Source organism: Megascapheus bottae, chromosome 9 (genome assembly GCF_031878675.1).
Source record: "Megascapheus bottae isolate mThoBot1 chromosome 9, mThoBot2.hap1, whole genome shotgun sequence".
Taxonomy (NCBI): Eukaryota; Metazoa; Chordata; class Mammalia; order Rodentia; family Geomyidae; genus Megascapheus; species Megascapheus bottae.
In genome coordinates, this window is record NC_143517.1 from 20847192 (window position 1) to 20873861 (window position 26670).

At 36.8% G+C, this 26670-nt stretch overlaps 1 protein-coding gene across 1 annotated transcript in view; it reads left to right on the top strand.

Annotated features, from left to right (window-relative positions):
• Kcnb2 (potassium voltage-gated channel subfamily B member 2) overlaps positions 1–26670 on the top strand; it is a 403940-nt gene that overhangs the window by 17471 nt on the left and 359799 nt on the right. Inside the window, exon 2 of the mRNA XM_090338945.1 lies at positions 5302–5971. Coding sequence (XP_090195071.1) covers positions 5393–5971 — 579 coding nt within the window. The 5' untranslated portion in view covers positions 5302–5392. The remainder of the gene's footprint in view (positions 1–5301; positions 5972–26670) is intronic.

The window sequence follows — 26670 nt, forward strand, 5'->3', positions numbered from 1 at the left end:
CCACAACACCACTTTTGGATTTCTGGTGATCAATTGGAGATAAGAGTCTCATGGACTTTTGTGCCCAAGCTTGATTTGAACTGGAGTCCTCAGATCTCAGCCTTCTGAGTAACTAGGATTGCAGGCATGAGCCACTGGCACCTGCCTTGATTTGTTTATGACTTATTATTTTATTTTTCTTTTAGGGAAGGGATCTTACATTTTTCAGCAGGTAATATCATTTCACAGTTATGATGCCTTTTTTTTACCAGCTAACTACAGCAATAATTCCTGCAGCTCTCTGAAACAGAAATAGCTGCTAAAAACACATGACTTAATATACAGGAACATGTAAGAAATGCTGTAGAGCTATGCATGGTATAGTGTAGACTTAAATGTCTCAGAGCCATTTGTTTGCATATGTCTGCTCAGTGTGTACTAGAAACACCAACAGAACACATTAACCATCACTTAGACATTTAGAAAAACTTGCTTTTTGTCTTCACAGGATTGCAAATGTGACTTGCCCTGCCTAGCTATACTAAGAAAGTGTCATAATGCTAATATGACATAACACTAGTACTTTGGATACTACAGTAATAAATAAACAAATAAACAATTTCTCCTCTAGCCTAGAGCTTCAAGCTGTAATTACAATGTCATGATCAGAAAGTTGTGTTTTGTCAGCTTTGGCCCTAAACGGGTGGCAACATAATTCCACTGCTGTTCAGAGGCTGGGTGCAGCTGTGCAAAACTCAAATGTTTGTTGTTGTTTATTGCTTAAAGAGTTGCTTTTTTTCTCTAACGGACTAATAAAAGATTGTTTAATACACTTGCACTGGCCAACTTATTAGTTGCAAGCTTGACTTTCAATTGATCCAGTGGGGTGAAATAAATCAACCAACGACTAAAAGAAAATGGGCACTGAGACTTTGGTTTTGACATAAATGTGTATTCAGTTTGCAATAAACTATGTATATATGTATATAACACACATATCACACACACATACATATGCTATACCACTGTATAACATCTATAGAGTTTAAACACTGAATGACTACATTAACATTATATATAACATGCTAGGTTGAATTACATGATTAATTCTTCTGGGTAAAATTATAATGATAGGCACAATTTCAAATGTTAAATTATATATGAGGAAAGGTAGCATTGTATTCACTTTCACTATTAAAATTAAAAACATAAATTTGCAAACACTCTGGAATGGTAAGATATAATACCTAGCCCAGAAGGAACCGACAGATTCACTGCTAGAAGTGAAATTAATAGGCTAGAAAAGAGCAGGGATTAAATGTGAAACGTTATAAAAAATCAACACTTAAGAGAAACTTTTATGGTATTCTGAACTCAGTCTGGTTTGAGCCCTGATAAAAACTAAAGGGCTCTTGAAGTAAACTATGAAAGCTATATTTTCTTAAGAAAATAGCTATAAAATGTTTTATTGTAATTAATAGAAGGGTTACATTATATTCACTAGATAAGTGTATTACTTAACAATCATTGCTACCCCTTCTCATGTTTTTGTCCCCATTTCCCTCCCCCACCTCCTCCCCTCATCTTGTTTTCCCCCTTCCCTATCCTATTTCAAATAAACAAATAAACATATATACAATATTAAAAATGTTTTTTATATTGGCTGTAAGGGCAGTAAATTAATTTTAATCTAAAGTGTAATGTAAGTGATTGGACAGGAATGGTAAGGTCTATAGAACCACCTGGGAGGAATAAATAACCAGATATCATAGGAAATCAGTTATCCCATAGAAATACTGTTTTTAATGGTTCAGCAAACTAAACTCCAGTCAACAAGGTTAAGAGGAAATAGACCAGCCCAATTGTGTACTGACATCCCATACCGAGCAGCTTGGGTTGGGTATCATGAGGATTCCTGAAGTCTTAGCTACTTAGGAGCCAGATAGAGGAGAATTGCTTGGGCCCAGAAGTTCCAGACTAGCCTTGGCACCATGATGAGAAGTAGATTGGCTTTAGATTTCATTCTTTTTCTGGAAGAAGATGATATTTTTTGGCTCAGAAGATTTATTTTTTTAATTAAGGTAACACACTTATGAAATATGCAAAAGTTTGAAAATAAATTCTTTGATTGTGTGGTTGGTTAGCAGGCTGTGAGGGTGGGAAGATTTAGGGATCAGGCCAGGAAAAGAGGAATGAGATAGAAAAAAAATATACAGTGTGTTAAGCAATAGAGACAAGGAAAACTGGGAGAAAGCAGCAGAGGAAGAAAATGAAGGGAAACTGACAGCTAGCAGGTAAGAGAGGCTCCATTCGATTCCAAGGTACTATTTGGAGCTTATGCTCTATAGTTTACCTGATTTGGGTTTTATGGCTAATTTTGAGGCTTGGTTGACTCTGAACACTATTCCCAGCTCTTCCACTCCTCTAAAAGATCCTAGAGTCTTCATCAAGTACCATTTGAACATCTGGCTAAGGGACAACAAAGCAAATTTAACCATAGTGTCAACAAAGTGGAGCAGCAGGCTATTCTGTCACCATGGGTTTCTTTCTCTATCCTTGTTTTGAAGTAAAGGCATTGAATTTCAGTCTGTCTTTTATTGTGGACTTTGTAATCAACACTGGATTTCTTAAAATAGAAAGTTCTTGATCAGTAAAGAAGACATTTTGAAATTTAAGTCTAATGACCTTTCTTCACTTTCTACTTCCTACAAGGACAGAAATTTGCTCTCTGTCCATAAATATGAAATTATCTAAGACAAATTGGGTGACTCTGAAATACCATTTTCTTTTGATGATTACATTTTTAATATAGAAAATCACATTGTACACTTACCTAAACACATTATATATGTGTATGACACTGGAATTAGCATTCTTTCTAGAAAACCTTGTACCTGATATAATAATCAGTTGAAAACAGTTTATCTTCTTCACCAGTAGAAGGCATGACATTCTAAAAAGCTTAAGTTAAATTACTAAACATAAGTGCACTGGACATTCAGGTTCAACAAAGGAATTGTTCCCATCTTCAGTATGGTTTTCCTCTGCTTTTGCCTGATTGTTTTTGACAGTACTAGGATTTGAACTTAGAACTTCCCATGTTTACAAGACAGCCTCTGGTTATTTGCTCTTGTTAATTTCGAAACAGAGCCTCACTTTGGGCATAGGCTATACTGGATCCCAACTCTCTTATTTACTAGAGACCTCCTACTGTAGCTAGGATGACAGATAAATCCCACCATGCCCCAATTTTCCTGTTAAGATAGGGTCTGATGAACTTTTGCTCAGACTGGGTTTGAACCACTATTCTCCTGACCTCAGACTCCTGAATAGCTAGGAGTACAGGCCTGAGCCTGTAATGCTCAGTGGTTTTTGCCTGATTTTGATGTTGTGGACCAATTTTTAAAATATTTATAAGTTATATGGGGTACCTGTTATTTATGAGTATAATTCTTACTAGAGAGAAGTTTGACCTATTTCTCTTGTCCAAAAAACAGAGCATATATTAGAATATACTTAATTCACACTTACATACACACACACACACACACACACACACACTTTTATCTTTCATTTTATTTCAGTGGTCACAATCAACTTCCAGAGAAACATATTCATATTCACATTATCTTCAGACACATCTCCCTATATTGTGCATCTTGTATAAACTATCCCATTCCATCACCCTAATGCTATCTATGAAGCAGATACTATTATTCTCATTTTGTAGTTTGGGGAATTAAATCTCAGAGAGTTTAAGTTATTTATACAGCCTAGTTCCCTTAAAAAAAGAATAGGCATATTTTTATCATTTGCAAGGAAAGCATGGACATATGTGCTTAAAATATTCCTGTAACTATGTAGTTGAAAAGTTCCCAATTCAAAATTATTTACTGGTAGTACATAAAATGCTTCATATATCATTCTCCTTTTTAAGCCTTATATATTCATTTGAAAGGATACTTGACCTCCAAATAGAGGAATACATTTAACTTACAGGATGGAGAAACATGACGTGCAAAAATTAGAGTGCATCCCACAAGAGTTCTAATTATAAGGACTTCTTAAATGTAAAAGTTCTTCATTTTAAAGCATGGTGTTTTACATTAAAAGTGTTGGTTTGAATTTCATTAAGCACTATGGTTTTCTGCAAAAGGATTTAGAGAGAGGTAACCCTGAGGATTCTTGTTGCTGCAGATCAGCAACAGGCATAAGTATGGCATGTTGGAATACAGATCTCTCCTTGTTATGCCCTTATCCTTTTCCTGTGGTCTTAGTCAATCCTTATGAGAGTCCGAAAACATGAACTGGAGATTTTCATAATTAAATAACTTTTTAATAGATTCTGCTATTATAATTATCCCATTATTAGTTACTATTGTTAGCTTCTTCCTGAGCATAATTTATCAGGTAAACTGTGTCCCAATTATGCAGGTATAGGAAAGAACTAACAGACAAGGGGTTCAATATTCACTACTTTCAGGTACTAGAGTCCACCACTGATGATCAGAACATCCCCTGTATTTAAGAAGGGGCTAAAATGTAGAAATGAGGCAGAGATAATAGGAGAGGATGTAGTAGTAGGCTAGATATGATGAAGTTTATTATCTTTACAGGGTTTATAGGACTTTATGCTTCTCATACCAATGAGCTTTCCTGGGGTTTAAAAAGCATTTGAGGGTCAAGGACAAGTTTGAACCATAGTAGATCATTCCAAGCACTATGGAAAATGGTTATTCCATGGCCAAAACCCAGAGTTTGGGATCCAGTTTAAAAGGATGTTGCAGAGAGGCAAGACACAGTAAGGGTTTAAGCCAGTTTTTTGGTGTTGGGGACTGGATAATGTTCATGGAAGAATTGTTTGGGAGTTATCATTTGCATACTCTCATGCTTATTAAAAAGTGGATGGATAGATCAGGATTCCTTAGAGTTTTAGTTTGGAAGACTAGTTATGGGGGTTGGGCAAGGCTATAAATCTGGGACAGAGAATGAGCAGCATCTAAGTCAACAGAGTAGAGGCATGGCTGATTTAGAAATCCATCTTCATGCCATGGACAGTTTAATGAACAGCTTAAGGACACGCTCTTTGGTGACAGACTTGGCATTGCCAATCTCTCTAGAGGTGTGCACAGCCTCTTCTGTTCGGTACATTGTGTTATTCTTTCATTTGTTATATTGTAAAGCAAAGAATTTTTTTTGTCTTCAAAAAGAGGAGTCTGCCATTAGTATCCTATCTCTTGATGGTAACAATAGGATTGTCTTGTAGAATAGGCACTACTCCAGGAAAAATGTAAGTAACTAATGGTTATTGCTTTCTTCCAGTTGTCAGTGGAGATGCCTGCCCCAGAGGAATATCACTTCAGCTGACCACAATTTTTAAGAGCCCTGGCTTTGTGGCTTTGTCCAATTCAAAATGGCAGAAAAGGCTCCCCCTAGCTTGAACAGGAAGACATCAAGGTCAACGCTCTCTCTTCCTCCCGAACCTGTGGACATTATCAGGAGCAAATCGTGTTCCCGGAGAGTTAAGATCAACGTGGGGGGCCTTAACCACGAAGTCTTGTGGAGAACGCTGGACAGGTTGCCCAGGACCCGGCTGGGGAAGCTCCGAGACTGCAACACCCACGAAAGCCTCCTGGAGGTGTGTGATGACTATAATCTGAATGAGAACGAGTATTTCTTTGACCGACATCCTGGAGCCTTCACATCTATTTTAAATTTCTACCGGACAGGAAAACTACACATGATGGAAGAAATGTGTGCGCTCTCTTTTGGCCAAGAGCTCGATTACTGGGGGATTGATGAGATCTACTTAGAGTCCTGTTGTCAAGCCAGGTATCATCAGAAGAAAGAACAAATGAATGAAGAACTGAGGCGAGAGGCAGAGACCATGCGTGAGCGAGAGGGAGAAGAGTTTGATAACACCTGCTGTCCTGAGAAAAGGAAGAAACTTTGGGACTTGCTGGAGAAACCTAACTCATCCGTGGCTGCAAAGGTATGAAAAGCATGGCACTGGATGTGTACACAATGGGCAGCTGGGGTGAGGGGTACCACAGTTCTAAGGGATATAATTTTCTTCATCATTTTGGTGAACAAAACACAGCTACAGAGTAAGAAATCCTATCTAATGTCTACCTAGTCAGATCTTTGTGGTGCCAGAAAATGGAATTATGCTTTCATGAATACTGGTATTTCTAGTAATTGGCCCAAAACACAGAGCATAGAAAGGATTTTGGTTTCCATGATGCCATATGGTGTTGGCAACTTACTAGTAAAGGAGAAAGCTCTAACTGAGACCCATTAGGCAGTTTTACAGAAGGACAGGATTTGGGCTCATCTTGGACAAAGGGAAGATGCTGTTACAGGGAGTAGAGGTGTCTTCTTGCCTGCTTCTGTGGATGTTCAGGAAAGAGAGGAAACTATGATGCTGTGTAGCTCAGAGGGCTGGAGGTCACATGGCAAAGTGAAGAGCTGTGTTACAAAGCTTACTCATTCTTCATGAGTCAACCTGCAGAATGCGCATTCATTTACTTCTTGTTGTGGGCTCTATGATAACAGTGCTGTGTCTGATGTTGGTTTAATTTTTTTAAGTTATTAAGGTATTACCATTATCTCAGACATCTTACAGTTGGCTTAAAGATAAATCTGTATTTTCCATCATTCTCGTATATAACTAAATCTAAGGGTCACATTTTTTGTCACACCTTTCAGTATGTAATCCAACTATATAATGTTGTTTTTCTAATTTTATCTAGGGCTTCAAGGGCTAGTGCAAGCTCACATTTGCTTTAGATGTTTAGTCCTGTATTGCAGTGTGAATGATAAGTAAGATTCATCTTTAACTGTAGATGTTTTCCAGTTGAGAGATGTAGAATGGGATGAAGAATGGAGAGTATGTTACTGTAGGAACTCTTACTCATGTTTTTTCAAATGTAATCCTAATAAGCACTAATAGTAACAGAAGTATAATAGTCCATAAAGACTTTTGATGAGAAAGTAAGATTCTACCTAATCATCTGCAGCATAATGTAAGAAACCAGAAGATGAACATAAAATTGCTTTCTGCATTGTTTGATTCATCTGATTTTGTTTCTGGTTGCCTTCTAAAGGCATTTATTTTCTGCCAGAATGTATACAAAAGTGAAATAAATTTTCTTTTTTTAATTTTTTATTGTTGGGGTAATGTATCAAAGGGGTTACAGTTACATTCATAAACTTTCACATAAAATTAAGACATACACATTTTATGGCAAATAGAGGAGTTCAACAAGTATGTCTTTGTAGCCATGGTTTTTTTGGTTACTTTCATTTTATTAGTAAGAACAAAGTAATATGGCACAGCTGTGGCTTTGGTTGGTAAGTTGGTAAAAGTTGACTATGTCAAGAGTTCAGGTATATATGTGAGTTGCTACTGGAAATATGGAGTGAATTTTAAAGTGAATCAGATGGACCTTAGATTTCAAGACTTTAGGAAACTGAAGTGGTGTTCATTTTCCATCACAAGGTCCAGAAGGATTTACCCATGAAACAATAAGAAGTGAAGTCAAAGAAAATTAGAAAGATTAACATACTGATATTAACATGCTTACATGTTCATAAAAAGTCATTGTTATTAACAAGCTAAGTACTGTCACAGTACTTAAGTTTTAATTATATATGCATTTTTTTCTTAAAGAATTTTTTAAATAGATCTACTGGCCAATTGAGGAAATGCATTTGATTTCTAAGATTTAAGGAGCAACTATTTGTCCTCTATGAAGATAAAGTTGATAATGGCCCAAAAGACACTATTATACACTATTATGTGCATTAGTCAGATAATTTAAACTTGTTTCAAATTATGCATTTATGTATAGAGAAGCAATCTACTTATAAACTCCACTCAGAGCTAAAAGACTGATTTTTAAAATTTCATGTATCCGTAAGTAGTAATTTTTTCTTTACATTATTAGTGAAGCAAGGTGAATCTTTGCTCCTTTAAGTTAATTTTTTAAAAAAAGACTTACATTTGTTCATTTAAGCCTCTAGATTGTCTACTCTGAATGGTGAAATATTATAGAAATTATTTACATTTGCTCATGTAGTCTTTTAATAAAACCGTTGCTCATTTGTCTGAGATTTAAAGCCTAAAAAAATAGCTCCATATGATACCTTATATAAACCACAGCATTTTTCTGCATGCTTCTCAAGTTCTATAACTTGTTATTTTTCTGGAGTAATTCTTGGTGTGGGGAGAGTGCTAATGCAGGTACGTGTGAATAGTATTTTCGTAACTTAGAACAAGTGGTTTTATTTTAGCTGCAGTAGGATGATATGCCAGCCCTCACTTTATATTATGGATGCTTCAGGCTCCTAAATATGCATGAAGCTGTTATGTGGGATTGCTTGGAATTTCTGCAGTCTTCATTATTGGCTCAAAGCCTGAGAGATCTTTAGGGGAGTGAGTGCATCTATTTACCTTGCTTCTGAGTGTTTGGTCATTTACTTGAACATGTGCTCCAGACAGGCACTATGCATTAAAGTAGAAACCCATGGAAAGATATAAATGGTCTTTTTCCTTCTCTCCAGGACTGAAAACTATTCTCTTGCCTTCATCAAGGATTTCATATCATTGAAAACACTTGTTTCTTTTCCTTATTAGTTTCTGGGTATTTTTTAACTTGTCTATAAAAAATAAAAGTTAGTAGATTATTTACTAAATCCATTTGCCAAGCAAAGCCTTTTTATCAGATGTTTCACAAAACATTAAATACCTGTTTGTTTCAATGGGATAAATATTGAATAATTAAGTACTAATCATTCAGCTTGACACAGTTACTGTCATACTCTACCCTTGGAAATGACCATGGCAATCACAATTCAGTCCTTATAGAACAGGATATCTCCTATTTCATAGAGGGTCACATTATTAATTGAATTTTCTGATGTTAATTCCTGAAGTGAAAGCTGAAATATGACTTAAGAAGATAATAAATTTGCAGTTCTTTAAAATTAGTATTTGTTCCTATATACCAAAATATAATTGTGCCTTTCCCCCCAAAATGCAAGGTAAATAGAGATGGTTATTTAGTAAATAGAGTTACAATTCGCTGTTAGTCTAGCATGTTTATGGCCCTAAATCTGATCCCCATCACAGCAGAACACAAAAGAAAGCAAAAATGAAGAAACAGTATTTCTTTTCTTTTTTCTCAGGAGCATGGTATGATCTGCCCTTAGAGCCCAAATTTATGTTTATAAGGTGGACATTGTCTTTCAGTTCTGTCAATATATCTGGTGTACTCTTATGTAGAGATCATGTACAGAGTTTAAATTTGAGGCTGTAATGAATGTGTAACTGACACACATTGGCCCAGGGATTGATTGGTTCTGGTCCACTCATTGGACTGCACAAAGTCAGAAGATGGGCTTACCTGGCTGTAAGTTTCTTGGGCAGTGACATGGAATTAGGTTTGATCTTGTACCTCTTCTAGGCCAGGGCAATTCAAGCAGTCTCTAAATTGGGAACATTTTTTGTTTCTTTCTTTAGCTTCTTCCCAGAGACACTGCATTTGCTGCAATTCCCCTGTAAATATTGTGTGCAAAGACTTCAATCTGAGAGTCCTTCAAGAGACTTGAAGGGAAATGGGTTCTGTGGCCTGCAGTATCCTTAGGCTCAGGATGAGAGAACAGTCAGTAAGTAATAGAGCCACCTGAGATCAAGACTAGACTCACCAGTACCTAGACTCTATCAACATTTAAAGACAGTCAAGAACTGAGGAAATCAGCTGGGTCTCAGGCATACCCACAGAGGTGTGGCTGCACCTGCACCCTTGAGCGTAGTGGATGTGCTGTGCAGGATAATGTTGGATATAGTGTCAGGGCGCAGAGCATGGGGGAAAACTGAATTATAACTAGCCTTAATCTGATAAAAGTAGAAGATAAAATCTGCAGAAATACATTTCTGTTTATCAGAAGCAGATAGGGAGAGCCACCCGCTGGTGGGGGCCTGGGGATGTCAAGGTTCAGGCCCTAATGGAGGCCTTGGGTATTATTTTTTAATCCTTTCTTCAGTTTCCTCTTTAATTTACAGCTATATCTTCTTTGTCCACTTTCCCTACTGTCTATTTCTTTCCTTCCTTCTCTTCCTCATCTCCCTCTTTACCTTCTCACTTACTCACTTGCTTTTATACTCAGGAAATGGCCCCATTTCCATCAATGGCTCCTTTTCCTTGTTATTCTTCTCTATCCCTGTCTAATTTTTCCATTGGAAAATGGGAGAAAATTATTGATTAGAAAAATGCTTCTTAACCTGCTTTCATTTAGAGGTAAGAAATGAATTTCTCCCTTAAGAGAGAAGAGAAACTAAACACCAAAGAATAAGATGGAGTGAGTTATCAGACAGAATAGAGCTTAGTGGGAAGCAAGGGACTGGATTGTCTTAAGTTTATTTGCCCTCCTTCAATAAGACCAGTTTCACTCCCTTGGGGGCATAATTGCCTCCAATGAAAATGTTTGGTATAAGGAAAAGGAGATGACCATCTGCCTGCTTCTGGCTTTTTTCCCCACCAAACTTCACATGCACAACACCTAAAGCCAATTTAGAAAGGTTATCTTTGGATCAGGGATGGCTAGTGGCAGAAGGTAAAGTCGATGTCTCAGCTCCCTCTGTCTGGAGAGCTTCCCACTGTCCCTTTGCCATACCAATGATTCCTTGATCACCATGCCCTTTCTTTCACATGACGAAAGTGGGAACCTTACAAGTCAAATCAATAGTAAAGAGAAAATAAATAAAAAGGAAACAAAACGGTGACCTTACCAAGTGAAAGGAAAGAATGCATAACATTCTCATTCTTTTGTAGTAGATAGGTCAGTTATTCTAATACTTTGAAAAGGTATTGGAAAAGAACCGTAAATGACTTTAGCTCAAGAAGAGAAACATATTGTGCTTGTGGGTATAATGTACAGCAAGCTTTTTATGCCTTTCTTTGGGAAAACAATAAAAACAGTTGTCCGGGCCGGGAGTTTGGCCTAGAGGTAGAGTGCTTGCCTAGCATGCATGAAGCCCCGGTTCGATTCCTTGGTACCACGTACATAGAAAAAAGCCAGAAATGGTGCTGAGGCTCAAGTGGTAGAGCTCTAGCCTTGAGAAAATCCAAGGACAGTGCTCAGGCCCTGGGCTCAAGCCCAGGACTGGCAAAAACAAAAACAAAAACACAAACATAAAAAAACAAAACAGTCGTCATTAAAACCATAAATGGACCAAAAGGATGAACTGATGTAGTGTGAGCACACCGAGTTTATCTACAGCAAGGTGGTGCCCTTTCTCCTGTCCTTCCTACATCCAGACTGTACTTTGTGCTGTTCCAGTAACATATCAAGAGTGCCCACAAGCAGCTGGACTTTGGCCAGTCTATGGAAGGTGAAGTGGGAGAATTTTTTAAAAATCCATGCATATGCATGTATACATATGTATGTATACCTATATATTATATATTATATATTATATATAGTGCATCAGACAGAAAGGAGTCATATAATCAGCCGAGGTCTCAAATATTCCATTGCTTAGCTCCAGTGGTCCTGTTTTGATGTTCCTGTATCTGTGTTTTCCTGAAAAGGCTGCCTAGCAAATGTACAGCTCCTAGAGTCATAGGGCAAGCAGAAGTCCATAGAAAGTCTATTCCCTAAATCCTCTATCCTGCTTGTATAGAGATAGCACTATTATTTGTTTATATGAAATTACAGTAGTATTGCTCATAAGTTTCTCCATTAGCTTAATAAAGGATTTGACTATCTTACAGGTAGTTGCAGGGTTTTTTCAGTTCTGGGGATCCAACTGAGGCCCTTTCCCATGCCAGGCAAGTTCCTTGCCACTGAACTACACCCTGCATATTCTTGGGGAAGGAAAAATAAAAAGGAAAAACTCAAGAATCATGTAATTTTTTTTCTTTTTATTTCTTGGGTACATTTAAAAGAGAGGCAATTTTGATTTATACGCAGTGTTTTCCATCAAGACAAAATCATTGGTTTCCATTCATATTAAGAGAAGATTCTCAAATGTCCTTTAAATTTGATTTTTAAACCTCAAGAAGTAATTATCAATTTCAAAGCAAAGAGAAAAAATGAGGTGCTCTGTCTATATTACTTAACATTATCACAACCCAGAATACATTGGCAGTGTTTGAATATTCTGGCTGTGAAAATCCATGTACACTGCTTGCTTAATAACAGATTTGTTTTCCTCATTTCAAGTGAGAGACTTTATAAAGTGAATAATCTGCTATTTTAGGTAAGCATAAGTATTGTGAAGGAATGGTCACAATATTTAACACTCTCCACTTTGGAAGACTCTAGAAGGATTTGAACCATGTGTTTGATCAAGTGTTCTTAGCTTTATCTCTCATTTAAATAGGAAGAAGACAAATGAATGGTTTTAAAATGCAAAGAAAATTCCAATGGCAGAGGTACCTTGACCATAGATAGTTTCCCTGTGCTGTTTACTTTAAAGCATTTATATTTTCTAGCAGAATTTTGTTCTGTATTTCATCTCATAGTTGGGTGAAATTGCTTCCTTCCCTCATAATCTCATCAATATTTATTTATGCTGTTACTATTTAGCTTTGTCTGCAGCATGTTAGAGAGAATCCAGATCATCCTTTATAAGGATTAGTGTAATAATACATGTAATGTGTATTGGCATTGCCATATTCATTCTGCTCATTAGCACTGTATTTATGTAATATGATATCTGTAATATGATACAGATACAGCCATTCATTGTCTTGGAACATTGCATGCAAAGATGCTATTTCAAATTACGTTGATAGTTTCCATTTCATTAGCCCCCTTTATATTTTATAGAAATATTTGGCATGTAACATATAATGAAATGATTGCTTTATAGAGAATCCATTAATATCATTGTTCTTATGGGATACTGAATTAGTTTTTATTGAATATGTCATATTACTCATAAAATACTAAGTATTTTCCTAAATATTAAATATTACATAAATTGAATCATCACAGATAAAAAATTTGAACATCTTATTTATTTTTAATCCTTCTGCCTTTCTACTTTGTTCCACAAAAATAAAAACAGATCACACAGGAAGTATGCAAAGCAAAAAATAAAACTAAGATAAAGTATATTTCAAATTGCCATTGTAACTACGGAATGTTCCATTTTTCTATAAGATATTTTAAATGATTTTAATTAAAAATTTCAATCTTACAGCCTTTAAAGTTTAAAATCCATAAGTAAGCAAACTGTGTGCTCATAATTAGAAAAACTTATTTCCTTGTCCCTAATGAACGTTGTTGAGTGACCTATGATCTTAATGCAGAGATCATCATTTGAACTGCCTGAACTAACCATTATGATAAAGAAAGACTTTTCAAAATAATAAACACAATTGATTCTGGAAGAATTATTTAAATAAAAATGTCATTTTGGTCCAAATATTGCAGTATAGAAAAGCCAGCTGCTAAAATGTAATTCATAAAGTAACTTTGGATTTCAGTTGATTTATGTTTGGGACATTGATTTAGCGTAGCTAATTTTATCCTCATTGAGGATAACCTCAGAGTTCCATGACATTTAATAGTCTTTAATGATGTATGTGATGTATGTGTAGTATAAACTTGAAGTGAAGCTAATGACTGTTAATGAGTGAGTTTAGCTAGCAGCCTAGCATCGGCAGCTTAATTCAATTTGTGTGGTTTTTTTTTTTTTTTCTGGGAACTGTCCTTGGGCTTTCCTCAAGGTTAGAGCTCTACTCTGTGAGCCACAGCACCACTTCCAGCTATTTCTATGTATGTGGTGCTGAATAATGGAACCCAGGTCTTTGTGCATGCTAGGCAAGCACTCTACCACTAGGCCAAACTCCCAGCATCAATTGGTGTTTTTATCCTCACTATTGCGTATGCTAACTCTCAGTAAATGTTAGTGGATTTCAGGTGGAAAATTACATAGAATGATAGAGGTTTATAAAAAGGACAAAGCAATCCTTCATTAAGATTATTTAAGATAACTAGGAGTAATGGTGCCTGACTATAACCTTAGTACTCAGGAAGCAAAGGGAGGAGAAACACAAGTTCAAGCCCAACCTGGGCTGCATAGTGAAACACTAATAAGAAAGAAAAAGAAAGGGGGATAAAAGAAAAGAAAGAAAGGAAGAAGGAGGGAGGAAGGAAGAGATGGTGAGAAGAAGGTGGGAAGAGGAGAGAAGGAGAGAGGAAAAGAAAAAAGAAAGGAAAGAAGAGAGAACACGTTATCTAAAGAATTCACCTGCAAAAGGCCCCAGTGACCTTCCACATGCATTTGATAATTTAATATAGATACACCTTTGCTATCAAAATGGGAAAGCACATTCAGAACAGAAACTTTCGTGATAATTTGATCAGATATGACACTCCCTGGGACGCACTCTGATGGTCTAAGAATAGAAGGAACAAGCTTCTTCATTAGTTGCCCAGGATTTTGTTTCACGATGTTAGAGGTCATTGCCACCCTGGACTGTACGATTTAACTTCACCTCTTCTCGAGTCATGCCTGGGACAACCACAAGTGTTTAATGCCACTTTAAATAGATGCCTTTAGTCCAAGGACAATCAAGGGATCCTAGCACAGTTCAGGACGGAGCTGCCTGGAGGCAGCATCTTTCACTACAGTAACCCTCAGGACATTTGCATGCGCGTGAACCAGGACTTTTGTTCATTAGTTTTAGAACTAATTGATCAGTACAAAACATAGAGTACAAGCCAGGCACTGAGGACTCTCCCCTGTAATCTTACTGCTCAGGAGGCTGAGATCTAAGGATTGTGTAGTTCAAATCCAGACCAGGCAACAAAGTCCAGGAGACTCTTATCTTCAATAAATGACTCAGAAAAAGCCATAAATGGTGCTGTGGCTCAAGTGGTGGAGCACTAACCTTGACCAAAAGAAGCTCTGGGATGTTGCCCAGGCCCTGAGTTCAAGCCCCAGGACTTGCAAAAGAATAAAAACAAAACAAAACTTCAAGTATGGTTTTGGATGTCGATCTGCATTTTTCTTCTCTGCTGTCACCTAAGTCAAGTTTTCAACCACACTGATTCTTCTGATACATATTTCTTTTTAGCATTCACATGTTAGCATACATATCCCAGGATTATATCTGTCGCAGGCAAGGTTTGTACATGGTTCTTTACCTTGTGCATTAATGTCGGTACATGTTATTCCAACCAGAATTTAGTTAAATTGAAAATAAATCGATGCTAGTATTGATGATGTACTGTCACAGGTGGATGCTGCGATAAACTGGCTGCATTTGATTCATACATTGGAAAATTTTTATCTTGGGAAACTAGCAGAGGCCCTGAATAATATCATTGAGGTGAACAACTTATTTTGCTTCAATGAAGTCTTTAGCAGAAAAATATTGGTATGAAACTTGTTTTTCAAGAGGTGATACATTTTCTCTACTACAGATGGCATGAACCACATATGCAGTGAAGGAAAATATGCATATAGTGAGCTAAAATCAAAGGTAACATGAATTTGCCACTTATATTTGCTATGTTAAAATGGTAACTCATTTTATGATATTCCTCAAATGAATTCTGCAGGTGTGAAAAATTATTGTATTACATAAGTAAAGCAATTACATGATGAGCAAAATCTGTTTTAAGCACCACTTTTTATTTTTCAGTCCATAGCTCATGTTTACAAATATTTTAAATCACCTAGAATGGTTTCAAAGTGCTAAGAACGTCCACATTTTACCCCAAAGTTTATTTTTTATAGATTTGCGTAAGTTACAGGGTGGCGAATTGTTTGGATGGGTGTATTTGAGTGTCATGCCCATTGTATTTATAAACATAATAAAAGAAATATCCTATTATACCTAAAAGAAATGTTTTGGACTCTGTGTTTTCCTTGTCTTTGTTGAGACATTTAGATTATACTAAAACCTTAGTGAACATTTTTCCTTTTGTTATACTTTGATCCATGTCTTAAAATAAATGAGCCTTGTTGAGCTTTCTGAAGACACAGACTGAAAGATCATGGTTCCAAAAGGCCAGTTGAGGCAAATGTTAGAAAGGCTCCATCTCAACAAATAAGGCAGAAATGGTGATCGGGCTTCTATAATTCCAGTTTTGCAGGGGGTATAAGCAGAAAGTTCCAAGTCTGAGCATGTCACTGAGAAAAATGTGTAAGAATCTGACCCCAAAACAAGGAAAGCAAAAAGAATGCTAAAATTCTGCATCAAATGATATAATGACAATCTGTCAAGTAAGAGGTGCTGAGTTCAAAACCTAATATACCCCCTTCTGCCAAAAACAAAACAAAACATGTAGACCTTATCTCAAAATATCGCTTGGAATAACGATCCTAGATACTCAGAAAGTGGAGGTAGGAGGATCATGGCCTAATGAAGGATGAGGAAAAAGAAAATTAAATGAGACTCTAAACTAGAGAACCAGTAAAGGCAGAGAAAGAGGGACATGGCTCAGGTGGTAGAACATTTGCCTACCGAGTGTGATGCCTTAGTTCAAATCCTGATACTAAAAATAAGAGGATGAGCTTGAAGGTAAATAATAGCAAGACTGATTAATTGCCCTTTCTGACCTGCCAGGTCCTTGCAGAAGAGCTTGAACATCAAGGTACACATTTTTCTTACTTTCTCCAAGCTCTGGTGTTCTCTCTGCCTGAAAAGCTCCGTTTATCCTGTCTAGTGCTTCTTTTCTATCTCCATGAATGTGTCTGCTTTTTTCTTTTTTAATCTTAAAGCATCAGAGGCTGAAATGAGGCAGACTTTTCTCTTTTGGACTCTTTGAAATCATCTAGATTGTTCTCTTCCTTTCCTTTGAGAAGAGTGGGTTCTTCATTAGCCCTATGCCCTCCTCGTACCCAAGATCCCTGGTTGTGTAAAGTAAGCTGGCTTCACTGGCTCCTCCCACACAGCTGCCACTCTCCCCAGAACCTTCTTTCAGCTCTGAGAGGAAATTTAGCTCTGGGGAAAGAGACTGTGGTTTGTGGAGACCTAATATAGTAACAGATAGTTTTATTAGCTTGTGTTTCCAATGTCCTCTATGAAGTACAGATACAACTTTGTGGAAAACCATCACCATTCATTCTCTCTTCTTACTCTGAGACCCATTTATTTATCATAATTATTTTTCTCCTAGTAACCAGGAAAAAAATGAGTCTTGTTTTCTGCAGTCTAGGATTATGAAGTAAAGGCTCATTCTCTTGTTCCCTCAATAATCTCTCTGACTTTCCTGAAAGAGTACGGGAGAATGAATAAATACTGAGTGTTTACTGTATGCCATAAGAGAATATGGACATTTTTCATGTTGACTCTTCATAACAAGTATAGGCAAACATTTTCTGTAAAGCACCAAGTTCATCAATATTTCTTTTTTTCTTTTTTTTTATTGTCAGGGTAATGTATAGTGGGGTTACAGTTACATTCACCAGATAGCAGGTATATTAGTTCTCACACATGAATACCCCTTCTCATGTTTTTGTCCCCTTTTCCATGCCCTACCCCTCCCAATCATCTTGTTTCCCCCCACTCCCTTTCAGATCATCAGTATTTCTAGCTTTGAAATCCATGAGGTCTCTACTGTGGCTGTTCAGCTCCCCAAGTGGGAATTTCAAGAGAGCCATCATAGGACAGACACTAACATCTAGACAGCTGAGTTCCAATGAAACTTGAAGAGTTGGATGAAATTGACTTTGGGTCTCGTTTTTTGACAGCTACTTCATGTCAGCACTACAAAAAGACATCATTAATCCCACTCTACACATCAAGGAGCTAAGACTCAGGAATATCACATTTGTAGTATCCTATATTCTATGACATATTAGTGTCTAGCTCTGGTTGACCTCAAACCTGGATTTCCTATAATACTTATTCCTATCCACTTGTATTTTTATTTCCTTTATCATTATGTCCATCATTCCCATTATTTTCTAATATTTCTGGGGGATCCCGGTTCATGACTTCAAATTTTCTTACTACTGCATTTCCTCTGCTATGTCCTTCAAGACAACGGCCAATCACAAATCCTATGCTAAGCTCCCCCATCATGAACTCTTAGTACATGGATGAAACTACTTTATCTGTGGGATCTTAAACTCTGTTGAAAACCACTGAGCCTTCTATGTCCTACAAAGTCCGTGCTTTTTCTCTTATCTTTTAGTCTTTTTCTCTATAGACCACCGGGTAGACTGCTGTGGTTTAAACTTCGGTCATCCTTTCCTTGGACAATTGCATTGAGTTTTTAATGCCTGTCATTTCATTCATCCTCCCCATTTCTGTTTCTCCATCCAGCCAATCTATTACAACATATCTCTGAGAAGCATTCTTGAACGAACATTCCTATTAATTTTCCATTGCTTGCTTCCCAATTTGAACTCCTTGACACTGCATTAAAGATCCCGCCTTTCTATCCAGCTATAATCCTGACTGCTCCTCACATGCAATGTTCCAGTGTGTCTGTCTACTCACACTGTTGAAGATCGGGCTCTTGTCTGGACAAGTTGTCTTTGTGCACTTAATAAGCATTATATGCACATGGCTGTATACATCCAGGCAGGACATCAGTTTACTCGTTTGTTCAAATATGCCATGTACTAGCTAAGCCACATCTTCATAGATCTGACACGTTCACACATCTGTGATCACTGCTTCCTTGCTCTGGAATGCTTTGCCCATTCTCAGTCCTTTCTTGGTGTCTTAGCTCATATGTTGCCCCTCTCTGATGTCTGCCCCACTCTGTCTTCCCTATTTTTGTTCCCTAATTTTCTCTTCAGTCAGTCAGCTTACATACTCTGTTCTTCGCTCATCTCCTTTGCTAGATTAGGATCCTTCGGGGAATCACACCACCACCTCTCTTATCTTCACTACCTGATAATTTCTCATGAAGGAAATATTCACTTCAACTGAATGGCACTGAAAGGCAAACACAGCAAAATGGTGTGTGTTTCACAGCAGTTTTATTTCTCTGTGAATATTAAACAACAGAGATAGAGGTTGAATTCCTCATTCTACTCATCAGACGGACTCATTAGATTGGGCATTGCAGTTTTCGGTTTGGGTCATTTGTTTTCTCTCTACAATTTAAGAAAGATGGATATGCTATCAATTTTAAATGGCTTTATGTTTTTTTTAAAAAAAAATAAGCCAAGAGCGACAGATGCCTTTTCCTTCTTCACATTGTATAAATTTTAGAATAGCAGTGTAGGCTGCTCAGTATGCTGCAGAATTTATGCAAAGAAAGGAATCAGGTGCTCCTGAGAAGCAGGCTTTCAGATGCTTGCTTTTCTGGGGCTGCTCATTTGGTGTTATTTGAACAATAGATTCCACCTCTCGACATAGGCAAAATGTAGCCTTGTAAGTGGCAAGAATGTTTGAGGTGACCCCAGACATGGGTACTCTTTCCACACGGACTGTTTCCTTACATTCACCTTCTGAGGACTTTGACTCAGCTGAGGTTTGTGAAGCAGATTCGCTGTGGATTGGTTCCCACCCTTTCTGGTACAGTCAGACAGACAGCCCTACTCCACTGTCCACATAAGTTGCAAGGAACAGAGGAGTAGGAACCTAGGATTCAGGGTAAGCGTCCCCTCCCCCAGGTCTAGAAAAGCTGACAATGAAGCTAAGAGTTTTGTCTGAGGATGTCCCATTTATACCAAAGCTGAGGAACCTCAGAAAGCAGTCTGTTCTGGATTTTACATCGGGGGCCAGTGACTTCTTGTTTCTGAAGAGCACTGGAACAGAGTCTCCTTATTTCAGGATACTTCCCCCTCCAACCCCAGAACATTCTGAAATTATTTTTGAGGACTAAAGTGAGGAAGCAGGGCATGTAGCTTAACTAAGGACCATCAAGAAAACTACCTGGCATGAACCCACTTGCTCAGAAGTCATAGATATAGATAAATCTAGGATGTGGTGTTTTCAGTGAAAGTTTGAATATAAACTGAAAAAAAAATAAATTTATCATGATATACTATGAAAAAGAAAAGTTGGGCATCCTTATTCTTACTTAAAAAATAGACTCGTCAGAACATTAGCAGTTTAGAATTGCTTTATTGTAATAAAAATATTTTCTGGAAACACCTGAATTGACTTTAAATAGAAATTAGGAACTTATTTCTATATCAAAAATGTTTGTAATTCATGTGTCACTTGGTTATCAAGTATGCTCAGATATTCATATTCCATATTTTAGATGATACTGTTGTCATTTTCTAACAGCTTTATAGAAAAAGCCTTAGTCAATATCTTCTTTAAATTGCTAGTGATTTAAGAGGTGGTTTTGCCTATTTTAAAATTTATTAATTTAGAAAATTATTATTATTTAAGTGATCACTTTTTATATAAGAAAACTCAAACATAAAATTGGCTTCTAAGAATCTTAATGAGATAACTGCTGATAATAGTATTGTTTACATTGGTTAAATTCTTTGATACTGTCAGGTCTGTTTTTGAGTTCTTAGTAACATGTTATTTAATTCTTTCAATATTCTGTTACAGTGAGGCAAAAATAAATTTGAAATAGATTTACAGTTGTGCTAATTATCTGTGTGTTGACTGGAGGAAAAATAAATTTTGATAAGATTACAAGAGAGACAATATTGGTAGACACTAAATGTCCAGAAAATGTTTTTTATATGAGAAAATTCTAGTAGACTTCTATTTATGCTGTTTAGATTGTCAGGTACAGAAAGGCACAATGCTTGTGTGCATCTGATCATACAAAATAATATTTATCTAATTGAATTCCACTAAATGGAAACAAGAAGATTTTCTATTTTGCTTTTTTTTCCTTTGTGTATTGTTTGTTTGTCTATATGTCTTTGAGAGTGTAAGAGGTGTCACAGAAATAGAAGGATGAAGGGTAAGGAAATGTAGCAGTGGTACTTGCTGGACTATGTTGAAAATGAACTATACAGGATGTGGATGGGATGTGAGGAAAAGTGGAGTGAGGGAAGAGGTATCATTGTCCAAAAGAAAATGTACTCATTGCCTGACTTATGTAACTACAGCCCCTCTGTAGCATTTTAGCATTTTCAAATAAAAGTACTAATAAAAAAAAAGTCAAAGAAAAGATTTAAGGGACCAGGGCTGTGGTAAAGTGCTTGCCTAGCGTGCATGAAGCCCTGGTACCACACATACAGAATAAGCCGGAAGTGGTACTGTGGCCCAAGTGGTAGGCCTTGAGAAAGCCCAAGAACAGTGCCTAGACCCTGAGTTCAAGCCCTAGGACTGGCAAAAGAAAAAAAAGGAAAGGAAAGATTGAATGTGAATGTTAACTAGTAGAGAAAGGTAAGTAGGAGAATAAAATAATGTTTAGAAAGGAGGGAATAAGCATAAACAAAGGCAAAAGGAAAAGCAAAAGTACTGGTTGCATGCACAGATATCATGTAGGTTGGGCAAGGGGCTGTTGAATTAGAGTGGTCCAGGAGTAGCATGCACTGCCCTGATTTGTGGCACCTGGGAGCCTGCACTTTTGCAGAAGATGAGCAGGGTTTGGATTGGCCCACATACGTCTGTGGTTGGTGGGACTCTCTGAGGGTGTGAGTAGCACATTGGCCCAGGGGCACATGCTCAGGGGTAAGACACACTTGGAATGGAGAACTGACTGTGCTCCTAAACTAACTTGGTGGCCTTTCTAGGCTTCACATTCTCAGCTGAGTAGCAGAGAAAAACAGTGATTCTAAGAACTCAGTGCACTGGTTAGCATAATACCTAGGATGCACTTACAGAATATGTTTTCAGTATTGCTCAGATTAATCACTACAAAGAATCGGGCATGGTGATGTAGGCCTACTGTCTCAACTTGAGAAAGGTATTTGCTGGGCCACATAGTGAGTTACAGAATGACATTGGCTACCCAGTGAGGCATATATATGTATACATATATATATATATATGAATAAAAAGCAAATAAAACAATATTCAGAAAACAATCTTTAAAAAATAAATAAAAACTCACTACAAAAAGAACTTTCCTCACAACTATTTTGTGTTCTGATATTGCAGTGTTACCTTTTATTGTTTATCATTTATTTATTAATAATTACTTTTGGGTACTTATACAAAGGAGTCAGCATTTAACAAAGTAGTTTATAAATACACTGCATTGCATTCTGACCCAAAATTTCAGCCCCCTTAATTTTGTAGAATATACATTGATATTTTTTTACTGCATTCTTCCCCTCTTCTCTTCTTTTCTATACCATTCCTCCTGACCCCACACCACCACTTTTGAGTACCTGCACCTGCTTCCTGGTGTTCATTTTGTTGAACCTTGATCTTTTTTTTCTCTGCCAGTTCTGAGCTTAAGCTCAGGGCCTGAGCACTGTCCTTGGACTTTCTAGAGTTCTACCACTTGAGCCTCAGCACCACCTGTGGCTTTTTTCTGTGTATGTGATACCAAGGAATTGAATCCGGGTCTTCGTGCATGCTAGGCAAGCACTCTACCACTAGGCCAAACTCCCAGCCCAAAGCTTGACCTTGTTTAAGGACTTAACATTATTTGAGTTCTGTCTTGAATCTATTATATTTCAATTAATACATTTGTATACATTTGCCTAACACCCAAGCTATTTGCTTCTAAGTTTATAAGCTAAGTGTAGCCTCCACATATGAAGGAAAATATGCATCTTTTGCTCTCAGGGCCTTATTTACTTTACTTAACATAATTTTTCCCCAAGTTTTTGGATAATTTTAATAGATTGTGAAAGACAACATATGTATATAAACAATAAACAATATTCATCTTATTTTACAACTAAACCCCTCAGGAACATAAATTAATGCTTATAGATTTGGTCAGCTTTTTTCTGAAAATGATATTTAAGATAAACAGAACAGAATATACATTAAAATTGACATGTTAAAAGGCTTTTTTTGACACATGGGTCCCTTTACTAGGGAAATAATAGAAAATAAACAGAATTAACTGACCATTTCAAAGTTGTATTGCAGTATGATATTTGTATGCTGATGTTCTGTTCTCCTGATGGTCTCCATTGTGTTAATCACAGATATTAATATACGGGCCTGGCTGTTGAGTAGAATTGTTGTAAATAATTCTGTTCTTCACAAACATTGTGATTGTTTTGAGAGAGAGAAGTGAACACATCACTTTATGCTTTCTGTTTGAACTCAGTGGCTCATTTTTCTTATCTAAGTATCTGTTACTTGGGTATGAAACTGAACACAGACAATTGACCTTATAAAGCCATGTCATTATGATACATTATTTGGCTGAGGAAGGATGGGATTCAATGTGAACACAATCTTACTGTAAAATTGTCTGTGCTGGACCTCAAAAACTCTCAAGCTTTTTCTCAAAAGCCATACTAACTAGGGAGCTGCTGGAACACTCTGAATTCCTGCTTTTAATTTAATTTGGCTTCTCATGAAGAATCACATTTTTCTGATTTAAGACTGAGATCAAGATATAGGATAGCCAGTTTTTCCCTCATGTGTAAATTAAGCAAGAGTTCTCTCACATTCACAATGAGATTTTTGTTTATTTTAGAATTTAATAAATCATCTTCTTGATTAAGAATGTACATTACCAGGTCTCATTTCCCTAGATTAGTTAAAGCAGCTACATAACATGACAAGATAATAAATGACTACCTTGTGGATAAAGAGCCACATAGACAAACTGTAATTTCAAAGGTAGGGCAGATAGATGGGTAGATGGCTACACTAAAGGTAAGTAGGGACCATAAAGGGAAGAGAAAACTTTTGACTGACAAATACTATTTAATAACTTCAGGCCTCTTACAGTTGAGGGGAAGAGAGTAGAGTTCCTATTGTCTTAGTGGTAAAGTAAATAGAAAGGGAAGGTATTTTTCTTTTACTTAGTGATATAAGCCACGCCGACCCCTTATACAGGAACATAGATGGTCCCACAGGAAAGCCAAGAATTGTCATTGTAATTGTAATCGACTGAGAAGGTTAATTAGTGTTGTTTTTATTGTGTAGAAAAGCATGGTCTTGTGCATTCATAATGTGTAAAAAGCATGGAAACACTTGGTATTTGCTTTGCAGTAATATGCTGTTGGCAAAACCTACCATCTGGAGCCTTTATTTGGAACTATTGGAGATGGGGAAAAAAAAAAACAAAAACCTCTTTCCCTTTTTTCTCGCTCATCTCTCTTAGCAGTCTGGTTTTGGATTACAAAGAGTCTGAGGTGATCAAAAGAGTACCACTTGAGTTTTCCCTTCCAGATCATGGCTGTGTGCTCAGAGAATCTGCACCTCTGAGTATGTAACACCTCTCAGGCCTGAAATAGCTATACATGGAGGTTTCCATTCAACATGCCAATTGATGTGATCACTAGCACCCCTTCTCTTATCTTCTGTCTCTCCCAATCCCGTTCATCCCCTCCACTTTCCTAGCTCCATTTTCACAATGTACATTGTAAATTATAATTGTATTTTCACATCATTCCTCTCTCCATTTGCCTGTTTCCTCCCATCTTAACTCTACCCCACTGAGAAAACACATGTGTCATTCCCAGTATTCATTCTGCTAACTTGTCGATTATTTGAATGGTTTGCACCATGGAGATCCACCCTTTTTTATGCCATACTCAGGTTGTTAATGCATATACATATGGTCCTGTATGTGTTTTTCGTATGTACTCTCAACTCTTAACAACAGGGGCACAGCCCTTACTTCTCAGGAAATGAAGGAAGATTGGATGATAAAATGTATGCCATAGGTCTTAGCATAATACCTGGCAGATAGCATTTAACAAGAGGGTAGTTGTTCTTACATATTTCTGTCCCTGAAATAGTGGTACAATATAAGAAAGAAATGCTATCTATTTTGCAGTCAACTCCCTAATAAAGCTGAGAAAAGTTGCCCATAATTTTGTAGCAATTATTCATAATGTACCAATTGAGAGTTTTTTCTTTGAAGAAATTGTCATGTATACATTTATCTATATCTTAATAGCTGCACTTTCTATGACCATGTATTCATTTTACCGGTTAGATCTTAAGTGGAAGGAGCTGAAATTTTTATCTTAGCTCCTTTTCTCTAGCACTAAGATCTATATTGTGGTGTGTTACAAATTACCCATGTGAGTGGGCCAATATTAATTATTAATCTTAGGGTAGAAACTATGTATCAGTGGTTAAAAGAATAAAAAATTCAAGATTTTGCACATGAACAATTTTTGAGGTAGTAGAATTATAGGATTTTCTGTGCCATCTTGGAAAATACCTCGTTTCAGCCTCATAATGGCAGCTGACATTGGTTTGAATTTGTCATTTGATTTTTTAAAATCTGTATTTTCAGAAAAGAAAGGATCCTGCCAGTTTGAAAAAACAATAGTCTGAAACATTCCAAAGGTTATGAAATTTCTATCTAGTCAGATCTTTTCCAAAAATGAATTCCTATTTCTTATGTTCTCTCTCTCTCACTGTAAATAGAATTAACCCACCCTCATTCCTGAAAAGTGACACCCTGATGTTTTTCTATGTGGAGAAAAATGAGGAGAAAAATGTCCATAGTCCAGATGCCTTAGACTCACCAGAAGGAACTCCTGCATTGCCATCCCATTGTACCTAGTCTCTGTTTTGCAGAAGAGAATCATCTTTCCCACAAAGAACTGCTTAGAAGTGTCGGGGCTACTTACCAATGTGGAATCCACTGCTGTGTTTCAACTTTACTTTGAAAGACCATCTCTGATGAATAAAGAGATTTCTCTAATATATACATAAGCTTTGAGATCAGTGAGGGAGCCTGTGATGATAAAATTTATCAATTGAAACTTTTTTAAAATAGTATTTTTTTGTCTGGATAATGTATAGAGAGGTTATAGTTACAATCGCCAGGTAATGCGTACATTACTTCTCAAATTTTACTATTCCTTCTCATGTTTTTGTCCCCCTTTCCCTCCTCCCAAACCCTCCCAATCATCTTGTTTTTCCACTTCCCTTCCCTATTTAAAATAAACAAATAAGCATATATATAATATACCAGGTAATGAAGATACAGTAGCCACATGAGATTAAGTAAGCATAAGTGGGAAAAAAAGAGAAAAGAAATAACTTCACATAGTACATTAAGAACAACAATTTGAAGGAGCGAATTTGGAAGTTAAAACCAAAAGCAGATAAGTTCCCCTCTCACAATACCTCCTTTCTAATGTAAAGCTACATGGTTAGAATTGTGGAAGGGACTATATAAATAGGTTATCTATGTTTAGGGAGATCTTACCCCATCATACCAGCCAAACTTTTGTTTAACCAAGTATATCTCTCCCACCCCCCAGCTCAGAAACAATACAGACACTAAATAACAGTTGCCATTTTGAATACTTAAATCCCCTTTTCTGCTCTGAGAGCAGGAAATGTTTCTGTCTTTTGAATTTCCCCTATTTAATCCTGTTACATACTAAACTATTTCTCAGCTAAAACCTTCCAAGAGCAGCAACAACAACAACAAAAAAAAAAAACCTTCAAATTTATGTTTGAAACAAATGCACTCAGCTTTTTTCTAATTCCTGCTCTTAGTCACAGAGTGGGGGGAAAACTCTTAATAGAAAAGAGCTAAGCAAATTGAGAAGTGTGATGATCTGATAATGTGGAAGATGAGATGTCTGGGAAGGAGACAATCATTGTCTACTATAATACTTTCCACATTATCTTATCTCAGCCACACAATAATCTTGAGTCACATGCTCTCCTG